General features: G+C 35.5%; 1 protein-coding gene across 1 annotated transcript; it reads right to left on the minus strand.

Annotated features, from left to right (window-relative positions):
• Positions 1 to 215: 215 nt before the first annotated feature.
• Positions 216 to 12427, minus strand: LOC143544277 (putative thimet oligopeptidase). Its single transcript, XM_077036411.1, has 20 exons — positions 12292 to 12427; positions 11281 to 11402; positions 10959 to 11122; positions 10698 to 10788; positions 10439 to 10618; positions 10153 to 10233; positions 9860 to 9937; positions 9668 to 9760; positions 9506 to 9586; positions 9243 to 9405; positions 4021 to 4141; positions 3830 to 3899; positions 3026 to 3133; positions 2720 to 2817; positions 2307 to 2352; positions 2102 to 2198; positions 1792 to 1865; positions 1507 to 1611; positions 1190 to 1270; positions 216 to 391 (listed from the first exon to the last, which is right to left on the minus strand). The coding sequence occupies exons 1-20, from the start codon at positions 12416 to 12418 to the stop codon at positions 266 to 268; spliced, it is 2106 nt and encodes a 701-aa protein (XP_076892526.1). The 5' UTR covers positions 12419 to 12427; the 3' UTR covers positions 216 to 265.
• Between the last annotated feature and the right edge of the window lie 4204 nt (positions 12428 to 16631).

Genomic DNA, 16631 nt, shown 5'->3' on the forward strand with positions numbered 1-16631 from the left:
CTATATGAAATAATTATTACATTAGTATAATAAATAAACTCATTTAGGTACACAAATTCTAGTCAAGTTTGGCATGTTAAGCTGAGACTCATGTGTCTCACAAGAAGCTCAGCTCATTTACATCCCTAACGAAAAACAAGTGAAAAAAACTATATTACGAAGCATTGTGTTCACAGAAACATTTAACTAAAAATCTGTTGGTTGGAACTAAATTTGTCAGACCTGACAAGAGAAGAAGCCTGCACGTGACTAGCATGTGACGTTTTCATCTGAAAGATGAATTATCAAACGTTTGAGCTTTGCAGTCAACAAAAGCTTGGATTGAGGGTTCTCTTCCAAGGAAATCTGATAGGAGTTCGATAGGTTCCTTTGACCCTCCGGGTGCCAATACCTGTTGACCAATGCTCCATTTTTAATGAAGTCAACAGTTTTTTCTTAATAAAGATTAGGGGCTGTTTGGGGTTTTGCTTATCCAAGCAGTTCACATGATTATTCAAGAGTGAAATAAGTTGTTCCCCAAACACCCCCTTAGAAGTTCTATAGAGGCAAATGAGCCGAGCCATTAGCGAGCTACTCGAGATCGGCTTGTTAAAAAGCTCGAGCGGGCCGAGCTTAATCAAGCCAGAGCTCGAGCCTAAAACTAAGCTCGTTTAATAAACGAGTCTAAGACCAAGCTTCACTTATCGAGCTCGAGCCTAAATAAACCTGCCATTTATATAATTTTTTTTAATATATTTAATAACTATTAGTTAATATATTTAATGTTATGATAATATAAAATAAATAAAATAACTAAATAATATATATTATTTTATACATAAAATTATAATTGAAAATATATATATATATAAAAATATAATTATATACAAAATAATTAATAAATAGTAAACGAGCCGAGCTCGTGCTACGTGTAAGTTAACGAACCGAGCTCGAGCCTAGTCAAGCTCGGGATCGGCTCGTCTCGTTGGCACCCCAGAGGTGCATATGGTTAATGCTGCGGGAACAGTTTTCCCCAACCGCCCCTCATGGCCACTAGAACTGTAAAGTTTAACAGAATACTTTTACATCAACTTGCAAAGAATGTATTCTGAAATATTAAAGGACCATGAAGGCATAAATAAGTTATATTTATCTCATTGCATTTCTATTTTTTCTTTTAGTTTTTAATTAGGGAGTATAATCTGATTACCTTATTCCTGAACTGCATGCCTGCATGCTGGTTGAAAATATTATCACGAAACTTTGATGCATATATATCAGCTGCAAAAACCTGTAACAATATACTTTTATGTTACAAATGTTATAAATATAAAATGCCAGCATACTTGCAGCCTAGATTTTTTATTACACATAACCCATCACGTTTTAAGACATTAACCAAGTCAAAGCAACAGTAAAGCGTAACTGGTCACATAGTTGTATGCATTCAAACCAAAAAATAGACTTTCATGCCACAAAAAATAATATTATTAATTGCTAAATAAAATCATAAAATTAGTTAAATACCTGACTCCAAATATGACTATAGCAAGCAGCTTCACAGCCAATTGCACTACTTGGAAAAGAAGAAGCTGGATTAGTTCCTTCCAACATTGGTAAACCTAACATTACCTGAAAAGAAGAGAAAAGTTGAAAAAACGCGTGTTTACTCCAAATGTTATGATAACGCTTTTACCCTTTTAAACCACTAAAGTTCTCATATTTACCCATTCATAGTCGATACAAATAAAATCAGTTAACATGTTGGCTAGATCTCTAAAGAATTGCCTACTAAATAAATCACACTATTACCTTTGGATGAAGATGTTTAAATAAACCAACGATGTCAACGTTTTCAGTCGAATGAATAATCTGATCAAAAAGACCTGAAAGATAACTCTTATTAGTCTTTTTGGAATAGAAGATATTATTATTGTAAAAATTGTAATAAAGGTGAATCTATGCATCAGACAACACATGATCACATAAACTAAATAGCACCTAACATGATGATTCCCAAGAAGCATTGTTTACTTCTTCTATATTTACCTTATGTTAGACGAATAGAATCTTATGAAATTAAATAATTTATAGAAAAAAACTCTTAGCAAAATTAACTTACAGTATAAAATTTCTTGCTTCAATTTAAGCGCTGAAAAGGAACACCGCCATCTCTTAAGTGACTTGCACACATCATCACCTAGAGGCTTTGTGATGTCCTACAAGAAATTGAGTGATCTTAAGTTTAAATGATAGAAGTAAAACTTGACTTAAATAGTTAGTTGCTAATTAATAGTACACATGGCTATAATACAGAAATAGGTCACCTGATGAAAACCAGATATCAGCTTCATGGAAAGCGCTTCGTAACACCTATGAAAATGAATTAAATTTACTAAATGCATAGTTCACAGGTAAAACAATTTAGAGATAATATATGTAAAGGGCATTCAGTTATTCAACTTTCTTGGACCCTGAAGTAATTATCCACTTTCACTTATACCAAATCCAGCTAAAAATATTCAAGAATATTGTAACTTGAAAAAACACATTAGTCCTTTTTTAACATAGAATCGCTGTTTATTGATAGCTCGATACTATGGCATTATTGTCTTTCCAAAATAATAAAAGCATCTTCACCATTAGTCGTGTTTTTTGCCGGATTTGGTATAAAATAAGTAGAACACACGGGTGGCATCCACATACATTACCCCCCAAGAATTTATAAACACAAACATACCAATTCTCTAGAACCTGGGCAGGGATCTCCACAAAATCGGGATCAAGACGTAATCCACTAAATTTTGCATATGATGCACGATTGCACATGTAGTGGACCTAAACCATCATTAAGAAATGAAAAGGTTTATGCAGTGGAATAAAAATAGGACAAAAAAATCCATCAAAAGAAGGATATCAATTGTGATCAATTATGTATTCTCTGAAACCATTGCTCAAACTTCAAAGTTCAATAATCAATACCATGTAACGAATTATGTATTTTCTAAAATCATTGGTCAAAGTTCAAGAATGAAAGTTCACATACCACATGGCCAAACTCGTGAAAAAGTTTAAGGACTTCAGAGAACCGTAATAACACAGGAGCATCACCAACTTCCTTTTTAATTTGAGTTACCAGCAAGGCTACAGGAATCTGAAACAGAAATTACAGGTGGAATCTCATTAAGCATGCATTATCATATAAAATGGAAGTGGCTCAGCTATCCTGCTCAGCCAAGCCAGCATAATGTGACTCATCAATTAGCCCACTATGAGTTCACTTTAATGCATGTGCGTGCCACACACACATATGTAGGTAGATACAAATACATTCATATATATTCTCGTACTCCTTCCATCTCAAAATAGTTGTCCCCAAACAAAAAATACCAAAACTTCAAAATATATACAATTAATGTAGATTTTAGACTTTTACATAGCAAAATGTCAAATTTATCCTTAAATGCTTTTGTTTTTTGGGTAACAGTGAAAATCTCACCAGAGCCAACTATGTTGACCCGGGAGAATATAACAAATTGACTTGGAAATCTTGTTAATAATGATAAGGGTGATATAAGGGTAAAATTGGGATATTTGTATATTATGTTGTCGAGGAAACTTGAGAAATCAAAAATACTATGTTGTTATATGCTGATTATAGATTTAAAGTTTAAGCACATAACAATATATAGGCATGGAAACCCTATCCTAATTGGGGTCTAATCCCTGTTTTATTCTAAACTAACAATGTAATACTTAGTATTATCAACTAATACTAAGTATTACCTAAAAGACAAGATAATGATACACTCAAAACACTTGAAACCTAAAACTTAACAGTTACATATACCTGTATTGAACCATTGGTCAATGAACCGTTTTGAATAGGGACTACACAAGTGTGACCATACTTTCCTTCCCTGTCAAAGAAAAGAAACAGCCAATTAATATATTACGTGTCAGGTGCCATTTTATCTTATGTTAGCATTTGACTAATAAAATGATAAACAAGTATAACAGAAAAGTATTTGAAATATAAACCTGGTATACATATCAAGGTAGAAGTGACCAATTAAATCAGTAGAGTTCAAGTCAAAAACTGAATAAAGCTCAACATCAGTGTGCCAGACCTCAGCGTCAGAAACTTTTTCAAATCTTAAGCCTGCAGTAATTAAAGGTGCAAGTTGTTTATTATCTTGATCATTCAGACAAATAGAACAATTTACAGGTGGCACTTTTAGCCCATTTACTTCTGAATAGGGCATATGGGTTAATAAAGTTGTCCAAAGTGTAGGTTTTTTGGATAAAACCTCCAAAATCATATTATTCAAACAAATTAGACTATAATCGATATTATATAGCTTGTGTAATCATATTTGACTCATTTGACACATTAATTATCTAGAAAAACAAAAGTTAAGAGCAAAAGGTGCTTCATCAATATTGTTAATAGTATTTTTAGTTAGTAGTCCTTGCATGTAAACTAGTATTTACATGCAGGTCCTTGCATGTAAACTAGGCACCTACCTATGTAATTACAGTAGAAACTCGATAAATTAATACTCGATTATTTAATAAACTCTCTAAGATAATATTTTTTGCCGGTCCCGACTCGGGGATAGGGTGCGAAATTAATAATTCGCTAAAATTATAAGATAATACATTTTTGATAATTTCTTTAGACCCCATATAAAATATTAATTAATAATTCCTTATATATAGCATATTACATGAATGATTTATGAAGGTTTCTTGAAAAATGACTCAATTGTATTTTGTTTTTTGTTGAAATCAATTTCCCCTTGAATCTCGTCTCTAATTTTCCTTAGCATGGTAAGAACTTCTTGTGTTGTTTTCTCATAGCTCAACAAGAAATTGTTCAATGTGATTGCCGCTTTAATAGCTTCGTTTCGCGAAGGGGGCTCCATTGTAGAACTTTCATCATCTTCTTCATCGATATCATCTTTATTAATTCCAATAACGCTTTCAATAATTTCTTCATCAGTAAACAACTAACTGTGCAACTACATTTTCTTCTGGGTGAGTCAGAACATTCTACTATAAATTAATAAAATATTAATTAATATATAAATTAATAATTATTAATTTATCGATTAATTAATAACTGTTTTAATTAATAAATTTTGGTGGTCCCAAGTGTATTATTTTATAGAGTTTCTACTGTATTATTTATCAAAAGCCCCCTCTCCACCATTATAAATAGAGTGGATCTCTTCTTATATATTGATCAAGTTATCAATAACATACCAGTCACTTTTACATGGTATCAGAGCTAAGGCTCTCGGTACAAACCTGATTTCCAGCTACAAACTCACAATACCAGATCTGTTCCGAGTCCTGTTCTGGTGACTGTCAGAGCTCCGTTTTGCTGTTCAATAAATCTTTTTTCTGAAGACTTTTACAACTCACCACCACCACCATCGTGCTCGCCGGCCTCCGAATAGGTGGTCCTGCAAAAACACTGTCAAACCGCCGCCGCCTGACGCGCCACCACGCGCCGCCTTTTCTCCGCCGTCGGACTTCCACTCGCCGGCGCGTGAGAGCACGTCCGACCACTGCCGGTTGCCGGATTTCTTTTGGAACTATTGGAAAGTCATTCCGATTGATCTCTTGCTCTGCAGCTACCTTCCGACAGCCACCTGCCACCGTCTGCCACCGCCGAAATCGATTTCCGGCCACCATCTGTGTTAAGTGCTGTTCATTAAACATCTGAGGTATTGTCAAGTTCACCATCACTTGTGTTTGTTCCCAATTTCATCTTTTATAATGGAAGACCAACACACGTATACATTTACCAAAGAAGAGTATTGTTTGATTCAACGGTTTCTTGCCTCACAATTTTCTCATGCTCAAACCAACTCGGCACATTCAGGTAAGTTTTCATGCCTCGACTTTTCGTGGGTAATCGATTCTGGAGCCACACATCACATGACTAGGAATCGAGGTATTTTATCTAGCTTGCATCATGTTTCTCATGCACCGGTTCGTCTTGCCGATGGATCTTCAAGCCCCGTACATGGCACAGGATCCATCAGTAACTCGAAAAACTTAAACATGTCTTCTATCCTTTTCGTTCCTACATTTCCTACAAGCCTTTGTTCCGTTAGTCAAATTACCAAACAAAACAATTGTCCTATAACCTTTTACCCAACTCACTGTGTCTTTCGGGAACTAGGAACAAACCGGATAATTGGTACCGGTTTTGAATCAGGAGGCCTCTACTGTATGTCACCACTATCATACCCTACAGCAAACTTATGTGATTCCGCTATTAGGGAGACTCACTGTCGGTTAGGCCATCCTTCTGTAACAGTTCTAAGGCAAATGAGACCAGATATTTCTATTCCTAATGATTTTCATTGTGAGTCGTGTCAACTTGGTAAACACGCCAGGCGTCCCTATCCCCCTAGAGTGTCTAATCAAGTCAGTTGTTTTGAACTTTTGCATTCTGATGTATGGGGTCCTTGCCCTACTAAATCTACATTGGGTTTTGAATATTTTGTTACATTTATTGATGACTATTCTCGTGCTACTTGGGTTTATTTATTGAAATCTCGTAGTGAGGTGTTTTCCACCTTTCGTGAATTTCATGCTTATGTTCAAAACCAGTTTAACACATCAATTAAGACTCTACGATCTGATAATGCAAAAGAATATTTTTCCGCCAAATTCTCTTCATACTTAAATGCCCATGGCATTATTCATGAATCCTCGTGTGCGTATACATCCCAACAAAATGGTGTCTCTGAACGCAAGAATCGTCACCTATTGGATGTTGCTCGCACAATTATGATCCAATCTCGTGTTCCACATCGCTTCTGGGGGGACGCCGTTCTTACTGCCACATATCTGATAAACCGCATGCCCACACCCGTTCTTCATGGTAAAACACCATTCTCTATCCTTTTTCCTACAAGCACTCCATTTCCTCTCGCTCCTAAAGTCTTTGGTTGTGTGGCCTATGTTCATGATCATCGTCCGAAGACCACTAAACTTGACCCCCGAGCTATCCGTTGTGTCTTTCTTGGTTACGGGTTCAAAAGGGGTATCGGTGCTATAGCCCATCCCTTCACCGGTACTTTGCTAGTGCCGATGTCACCTTTCATGAGTCATGTCCCTACTTTCTTGAGCCTTCCACTCCTGACCCTTTCCTAGACCTTGATTTACCCACCTCCACCTTCATCCCCACCTTTCCCATGCCCAGTGTACCAGATCCCCCGGTCTTCACTGCTTCTGATCCTGCTACCACGGGTCCACCGACACAACCTCCACCCTTACTTTTCACATATAGTCGTCAACATCGTAATCACTCGTCACAGCCTGCTAATTCCCATCCGGATCATGATATGTCGTCACATAACCTCGAAGTTGCACCCGTTACCCGATTCAGGATTATGTTGCCTATTCTCACCTGTCCCCTGAATCTCATGCCTACACCACAACCCTTGATTCCTACCCGATTCCCAGGAATGTGATGACAGCTCTTGCTCATCCAGGATGGAGGCAGGCTATGGAGGACGTAATTGGGGCTCGTAGATCCAATCATACATGGGATCTTGAAACGCTTCCTGTTGGGAAGCGTGTTGGTTGTCGTTGGGTATTCACAATCAAACTACACCCGGATGGCTCGTTACATCGCTTAAAGGCGCGGTTGGTCGCCAAAGGTTATTCTCAGGCATATGGCATTGATTATGATGAAAGGTTGCTAAAATGCCATCTATCCGTATTTGCATTGCCCTTGCTGCCATTAATCATTGACCACTCCACCAGCTTGATGTCAAGAACGCCTTAATGGTGTTCTTGAGGAGGAGGTATATATGGAGCAGCCACCCGAGTTTATTGTTGAGGAGAAGGCCTCGAAAGTTTGCAGACTACGTCGTTCTCTCTATGGTCTTAAACAGTCTCCCAGGGCATGGTTTGGTCGATTCTCTAGTGTTATGGGACAGTTTGGGATGACTCGTAGTGCATACGATCATTCTGTCTTCTTTAGACATCAAAAAGGGAAAAGAATTATTGTAGTTGTTTATGTGGATGACATCATAATCACAGGCGATGATAAGACCGGGATCACCGAACTCAAACAGTTTCTTCAGTCTCAGTTTCAGGTAAGCGACTTAGGTAGGTTGAGGTACTTCCTTGGCATAGAGGTATCTCGCTCTCCACAAGGAATACTTCTCTCTCAACGAAAGTATGTCCTTGATATGTTAACTGAATGTGGCTTGCTAGGTTGCAAGCCAGTTGATACCCCAATGCTTCCTACAAAGAAGCTCCTCCCGAAAGAAGGGGATCCGATGAAGGATCCTGAGCGATACAGACGATTGGTTGGTAAACTTAATTATTTAACTGTCACGCGACCGGATATTTCTTTTACTGTCAGTGTTCCGAGCCAATTCATGGTTGAACCATACACCAGTCACTGGGATGCTGCTCTTCGTGTCTTAAGATATCTCAAGGCCGCACCAGGCCTTGGCATCCTATCTTCTGATCAGGGTCATTGTCAAGTAGGAGCTTTCTCAGAAGAAGATGGTCGGATATCGGGTTTCTCAGACGCAGATTGGGCAGGTTGTCCGATTTCACGACGTTCTACTACCGGGTATTGTGTGTTCGTCGGAGGAAATCTTGTATCATGGAAAAGTAAGAAACAACACACGGTATCTAGATCGAGTGCTGAAGCGGAATATAGAGCCATGGCAGATGTAACATCGGAAATGACATGGATTTGTCTTCTCATGGAACTCGGGGTTGTTTCTAAAGACTTGATGCGGCTATACTGTGACAACCAATCAGCTATACATATAGCAAAGAATCAAGTCTTTCATGAAAGAACAAAGCATATTGAGGTAGATTGTCACCTCATCAGAGATCAGATAACTGGCACAAAAAAGGATCCTCCATCCATTCAGCTTATTCATATTAAGACAGAATTCCAGCTTGCAGATATCCTTACCAAACCGCTCCGGAAAGCCCAGATTGAGTTCATTTGTAACAAGTTGGGCATGATAAACATCTATGCTTCAACTTGAGGAGGAGTGTTAATACTATTTTTAGTTAGTAGTCCTTGCATGTAAACTAGTATTTACATGCAGGTCCTTGCATGTAAACTAGGCACCTACCTATGTAATTATTATTTATCAAGAGCCCCCTCTCCACCATTATAAATAGAGTGGCTCTCTTCTTGTATATTGATCAAGTTATCAATAACATACCAGTCACTTTTACAAATATAAACTTGAGGTGATTACCAAAAAGATCTTGGCATACTTTGAAAATCCCTGACTGAACTAAACTAACAGGAAAGTACTGCTTCACAGCTTCAAAGTCCAGATCAAACTGTTCTTCCTCAACTTTCTTTATATAATACGGTAGATCTTCAATCCCAAAAGAAATTTCTCCTTCCTTTTTCTTCTGAATGACAAAAAGCATCAGCAACAGTAAGTCTGACCATTTTAATTAAAAAAAATGATGATAGCATGTAAATCTATGAATAATATAACTTGCAAATAACCTTCTTTTCTTTTAGTAGGGTAAGCTCTCTAGTAGCCAAATCGTTCAAACCGGCAGAGATTTCCTCTAGAAACTCAAATACCTAAGAAGTTAGTTGTTGTCATCAATAACAATTAAAAAAAATAGATAAAACATAATGATATTAATATAAGCCTATGCAAACCTTTGAGGATGACATTGCCATTCTACGATCAGTAACAAAATCTGCATAGTTAGTATAGCCAAGTAATCTAGCAGATTTATGACGCAACTGAACCTAAAAAAGAACAAGGAGACGATCAATGCAATCAATTCAACAGAAAAACATAAATATTATTTAACCTCAGAAGAATTTTCACATAGCATTCAGTATTACCAGTTTCTCTAATATAGGAAGATTGGCTTCACATCTTCTTCCATAAGCGCCTGCGACAACCCTTCTGGTTGGCCCCACCTTCAACAGATTGGAACGGATTAAGTGAAACAAGTGCTGAAACTTACAGATAAAGAACATGGCAAAAAGATAAAAATAGAAAACCTAAAACTGAAAATGAAAAAAAGAAAGCTGATGAAGTGAAACAAAAGCCTGGAGGTATATCAATAGATTTACCAAGCAAAAAGAAGAGTACATGATCGTGATCATCTTACAATTTCAAAAAAAAAAAATACCTTGCATAGGTCAAGAAGTGCTGAAACATGATGGCTTCTCAAACTGATCTTGTATTTGCTATTCTCAGACTTGTCTAAGGTCTAAGGAAGAATAAACAATAAGTTAGTACAGTAAAACATAGTGTCGGCAAATAAACTCCTTGTTTAAACATTAATCACCATAATAACTAATGAAGATCAAATTGCTACTCAAAAGGTGAGAGCAAAACATCAGTTTTTTAAACCTCATTAGCACATTAAACCATGATTGATTTAGTATTTATTACAGGAGAAATATATGCCTAACCTTAAGGAACTCTAGTGGCAGACCAAGCAACTCTGAGTGATCAAACAGAAGAAATGAGCTATCATCATTCAAATTCTGGATATATCGCCTACTTAGGTCATCAATTTGAGCCCTCAACCGCTGTAATTCCTCTCTTTTTGTCAATGTAAGATTCATTCCATTACGCTCAAAGTCTTTAACCTGTCACTGAATATATGGCAATAAGTATTTGACTAAGGAAATTGAAAACATAAAAATAAAAAAGATCTCCAATTCATACCATGAATTGTGCATAATGTTTTAATTCCATGTTTGTCCATTCCCCCTTTGCTGCAAAGGCTTTAATGACAAGATACACGTCTTCACGTTGACTGAACAGTTTAAATTATAATAGTGTTAGAAAGGATACAATATGATATATCAAATGTAAAAACGTCTCAATTTCTTATCTAAATATAGAAAAGAAATGTACAATTTGTATGCACTACAAGTACATGGTAATTCTTGTCTAAGAATGCCATAAATTGTAATAAAGTAAGACCTGCAAGCCGACACATGTGCATCTATTCTCCTTTCGGCTTCCACGCTTGCCTTTCTTACTTCTTCTGAAGTAGACACAAATTTGGGGAAGATACAAGATTGTATCAGCGGGAATTGGTATGCTTCAAGTTCTTCAAGTGGCAATATAACATTTGCATATGTAACCTGCAGTTTCAAAAATAAAAACTGATGATCAATAATTGAATACTAGCTAGTAAGTAATAATTATTTGTAGTCATATGTATCACTCCATACAAGCAAACACATAAGCCTAATGTACTTAACTTGAATTTCAATTTGAAATTCCTTTCAGTGATACATACCTTATCAAGAGGAACTGAAGCTACTGCGTTATGAACTGCCTTTGAATGAGCAATTACACGATCAGCCAGTTTAAGTATATCAGATGGTGATAGATTAACCCTAGCATTGGAGCCTCGAAGACCTATAAACATAAATTAACAATTAATTCAACCGAATTTCAACATAATAACAGCGCCAAAAGTGAACTACAGATACAGATAACACATTGAATATTTGAATATATAACCAACCCTAACATTTGATCCTTGAGGACCTAAAAGCATGAACTAACCAAAAACATAGCCTAACTACAACATAATAACAACGCAATAAGTGAACTACGGATACCAATAACACACTGAATAGAAACTAACCCTAACATTGGAGCCTCGATGACCTAAAAACGTGAATTGACCAAAAATTCAACTGAATTTCAAACAACGCAATAAGTGAACTACAGATAACACATTAACACATTTGAGTAGATAAATAACCCTAACATTGGAACCTCGAAGACCTAAAAACACGAATTAACCAAAAATTCAACCAAATTTTAATATACTAAGTTAATAGGTGAACTATCAATACATGTGACACATTGAAAAGATAGAAAGAAACTAAACCTGACGTTGGAGCCTCGAAGACCTAAAATATGAATTAACTAAAAATTCAACAGAATTTCTACATAATAACAAACTACATATAACGCACTGAATGTGCCTTGAAGGCCTAAAGACATGAATCAACTAAAAATTAAACCGAACTTCAACACGATAACAAACTACATATACAGAATTACAGATAACACAATGTGTAGCTAACTAGCCCTAACGTTGGAGCCTCGAAGACCTAAAATATGAATTAACTAAAGATTCAACAGAATTTCAATATAATAACAACCTACAAACACAGATAACACACACTGAGTAGATAACTAACCATAGCATTGACCTATAAACATTAATTAACCAAAATTCAGCATAATAACAAACTACAGATACAAATAACACACTGAGTAGATAACTAGATACCTTTCTTCCTGAGATCGTTACGCTTGGAGTTAATCGCATCTATAGCGAACTTAACGGCGACGGCGATAAACGCGGCAGCTCCGGCGATAGCTAACACACTCCTTCTGCTTCCTTTTTGTGACGTCATGATGTATCTACGCCGGTAGGTAGCCGTCGGTGCGGCGGTAGAATAAAGTTAAGTGCGCTCTTTGTTATTGTCGCTGAACAAAGTGGAAACAGGAGGGAAATTTGGGCGGAATCAAAATGACTCTTTTGACGGGTTGAAAATGATTCGGTCCGGTAAATAAAAGTCAAGACCGAATTATAGTCCGTTTTGGTTTGAATCAAAACCGGTTTTTAGAAAAGGTTGTGGTTGGATTCGGTTTGGTTTTGATTCGTTACGGTTTGGTCAATAAAAGTCAAAACCGAATTATAGTTGGTTTCGGTTTGAATCAAAACCGGTTTTTAGAAAAGGCTGTGGTTGGATTCGGTTTGGTTTTTGATACATTACGGTTTGGTTTTTGCCCGGTTTTGACTGGTTTCGGTTCGGTTAACCGGTTTGGAACCAATTTTTGTGGAGAAAATTATAAACCGGTTCCGAACCTACAATTTCAATCGGTTCCAAACCGGTTTCTAGACAAGCTACAGTCGGATTCGGTTTGGGTTTTGATCGGTTACGGTTCGGTTTTTGCCCGGTTTTGACTGGTTTCGGTTCGGTTAACCGGTTTGGAACCAATTTTTTTGGAGAAAATTATAAACCGGTTCCGAACCTACAATTTCAATTGTTCCAAACCGGTTTTAGACAAGGCTACGGTCGGATTCGGTTTGGGTTTTGATCGGTTATGGTTCGGTTTTTGCCCGGATTTAACTGGTTTCGGTTCGGTTAACCGATTTGGAACCAATTTTTGTGGAGAAAATTATAAACCGGTTCCGAACCTACAGTTTCAAGCAGTTCCAAACCGGTTTCTACATAATCGATTTCAAACCGGTTAGGTTTCGATTGATTTTCAGGACGGTTCAGTTAACCGGTTTATTTGCCCAGGTCTGCTTTTGACGACGCCTGACTAACGAAATATCCCCTCAACGTTTATTTTATTGCACTCATGGTCCATTGTTTTATACAAAATGTGGTATCAACCATTATTGTGACTTCCATGGTTCCGCTTTTGTTCATGCATATGTACTTTATTATACTTTAGGTCATGTTTGGTATGAAGTAATGATAGCCGGAATGAAATGGATAACTCAGAGAAACCAGTCCCGGAAGTACATGCTTTATTCCATTTACCCTGTCACATGCATGTGTATATTATTAAAAGTTAAAACTATTATGTATGCAAACTAAAACAAGTAGGAACTGATTATTTATTTAATTAGTTAATTACCAAAGTATCTTGAGTGATGTCTCTTCCAACAACAGCTCCAACATTATCCTTTACATGAAACAGTTTTGTAGTAAACAAGATTTCAGGTTGCAATAAAAACGCGAGTCCGATGATTACGATACTCAGAACGAATGTGACCGCAACTGCTGAGTAATTAGTAGCCTACAATATTCAATACGCACTTAATCAATCAATCTAACTATTTACATTTAATTAACATGACAGTTAATCAAAAAAGATGCTGAAGATATTAGCTAATTACCATGATCGTTGAGTACGAAAAGATGTTAATGAACGATGATTAGAAGCTAGAGAATTATGATTTGAGTTGATAAAATATTGAAAGCATTTATAGAGAAATGTAAAAATGGTAATTAAACTTATTTATGTCAATAAAAATCATTTTCTTATTGTAATATGGACAGGTAAAATTAAGAAATAAATACATAAAGATTATTAAGAGAGAACTATGTATTTTTTTGATAACTTAAACACTTGCTGATATTAACACATTATTTGATCTCTTTGCATCCGATAAATGCTTTAACTATATCCTATCGAATATTAATACATTTACTTAATTATTTTATCAAAATCAATCCACACATGGGTAAAAAAAATCCACAGAAGCTAGGGTCATTTTTCCATCTATTTAATTTTATTACAACTTTGACTAAGTTGACCTTCAATTTTATTAAAACTGAACTATGATTGAATGGTCTCGTTATAACAACCTTTAGCATCCAAAGAAATGCCAAATGATAGTCTTAACATCTCAAAGAGTCAAGACAATCCATGCCCACCATGCTTTGTGGACGTCTTCAAGAATCGTTAATAGTTTTTGGAACCAAGGCGAAAAAACTTTTGGGCTTTAGGTAAAATAGTTTTTTATTGGCTTTAAACAATTAAATTTTTAAATAAGTTTACTTGGTTATGATTTAGCCGTTGTGCAACTTTTTTTTTTATTTTTATTTTTTATATCAATGAGCTTAAATCCTATGTTCTGTTCAGTTTTAAATTCATCATATACTGAACAAAATGAGCCAATTATTATAGAGATGTGGGTAAGTGGGTAACAAACTGTGCTGCCACAAATAATTTGGGCCTTACTCGAAAATACCAGTACCAATTTTCCCAAATTCTTACCAGTACCGAGATATTAGGTTCGGTACTAGGACGGTACGTGCATTAAAAACCAAATTCAGGAAATACCGGTACGTCATACCGAACTGAAAACTCAAAAGTTGATACCGATTTAATATTGATACCAAATCAGTACCGGTAGTCGTGTTGATACTCTAGAATACAAAAGTTATATTCGATTACGCATTCTTGATTTCCTCTTGTTATTGGTGATAGAATGAACCTAGTAAGAGTCTACATGTTTCAAGAAAAGGCACGTAAATACCCCAAGACAACTAGTCACACTCTTGATGATAATTGTAAATTATAATCAACAATGTCATAGCTTCAAAGAGCGTATCTATCGACAATAAAAGGCTTGTTGTTTGAATCTATGAAGGCAAGAAAAACAAAAAACTATTTTTCAACACATATTACACTTTGTTACATCCCCTCACCTTTTTTTTTCCTGCCTTTATTTTCTATTAATTATATATATTTTACTATTTGCATGCTCCCCGCCCCCGGTCTATTTCTCCTGTTAAACAATACTGATTTTTAAAAATATTTTTATATAATGTATTTTTATTTTAAGATAATTAGGTTTGTTAACAAAATATTTTTATGTATTGAATAATTATTTCATTATTTAACCCGTGTAATGTGAATTATATTTTTATAAAAATAATTTACAGATTTATAAACTATATCGTTTATATATGCAAATTCTATATAAATAAATCATACCAAAATGTTCCTTACTTTCATTTTTATTTATTTGATTGGCCACGTGAACTTTGTAAGCACACCACAGTAAATTATCTATGGCCGTAAACGAACCGAACGAACGCGAACAAGGCCTTGTTCATGTTCGTTCATTAAGAAAATAATGTGTTTACGAACGGTTCACGAACACTTACCGAATGAGATTTTATGTTCGTGTTCGTTCATTAAGGAAATTAATGTGTTCACGAACGGTTTACGAACACAAACGAACACAAATAAATTCGGCAGAGCCTAGATATTGAAACCGATGTATTCATCAATGTGAATAATGAATACCTGTAAACGAATCGCATGAACACAAAATTAAGGGCATGCTCGTGTTCGTGTTTATTCATTTAACTTTAAAAGAACATGGACACTTAATCGAACAAATATTTATGTTCATTTTTGTTTATTTAAAAATGGACGTTTGTGTTCGTTTGTTTAAAATCTAAACGAACATAACTGAACAAAGATAAACGAACATGTATGAACAAATGTAAATGAACACAAATATAAACAAACTTAAATGAAAACACTTAAATGAACACAAATTAAGAAATATAAAACCTTTAAGCAGATGACTCTATCCAGATAATATTTATTTATTTTCTATTAATACATAAACGAACATAAATAAGCAGACATAAACAAACATGAACAAACGTTCATGAACATAAATAAACAAATGAAACATGTGTTCATGTGTGTTCGTTTAATTAAACGAACACATATTTTTTGTTCATGTTCGTTCATTTATTAAATAAACGAACATAAACGAACTTTCCGCCAAACAGTTCAAGAATAGTTTACTGAACATTCGGTTCGTTTACACGCATAAAATTATCAATAAACTTTTTCGTTGTTAGTTATGTACATAGACATAGTAAAAACAAATGTGTGGTAGGTGTATATACCATTTAGTAAAGATAAATGGTCATGAACTAATGATCAAGTATCACTTGCTAGATCTAACGTCAACATATCATTTAGTCCAAAGCAATATTAAATTCACACATTATTAATGGATATGTGAACATTCACTGTATTATATATATAGATATCGATTAAATGGTGGTGCCACAACTA

The sequence above is a fragment of the Bidens hawaiensis genome, unplaced genomic scaffold, assembly GCF_021521415.1.
Source record: "Bidens hawaiensis isolate Kalapana, Puna unplaced genomic scaffold, B.hawaiensis_p1.1 tig00013505_1, whole genome shotgun sequence".
In the NCBI taxonomy this organism is placed as follows: Eukaryota; Viridiplantae; Streptophyta; class Magnoliopsida; order Asterales; family Asteraceae; genus Bidens; species Bidens hawaiensis.

Coding starts and splice junctions, on each gene's coding strand:
- LOC143544277 (XM_077036411.1), bottom strand. CDS start 12,418: ATGACGTCACAAAAAGGAAGCAGAAGGAGTGTGTTAGCTATCGCCGGA. Junction 11,123..11,280: donor CTTCAGTTCCTCTTGATAAG/GTATGTATCACT, acceptor TTGAAACTGCAG/GTTACATATGCAAATGTTAT. Junction 392..1,189: donor GCATGCAGTTCAGGAATAAG/GTAATCAGATTA, acceptor ATTGGTCAACAG/GTATTGGCACCCGGAGGGTC.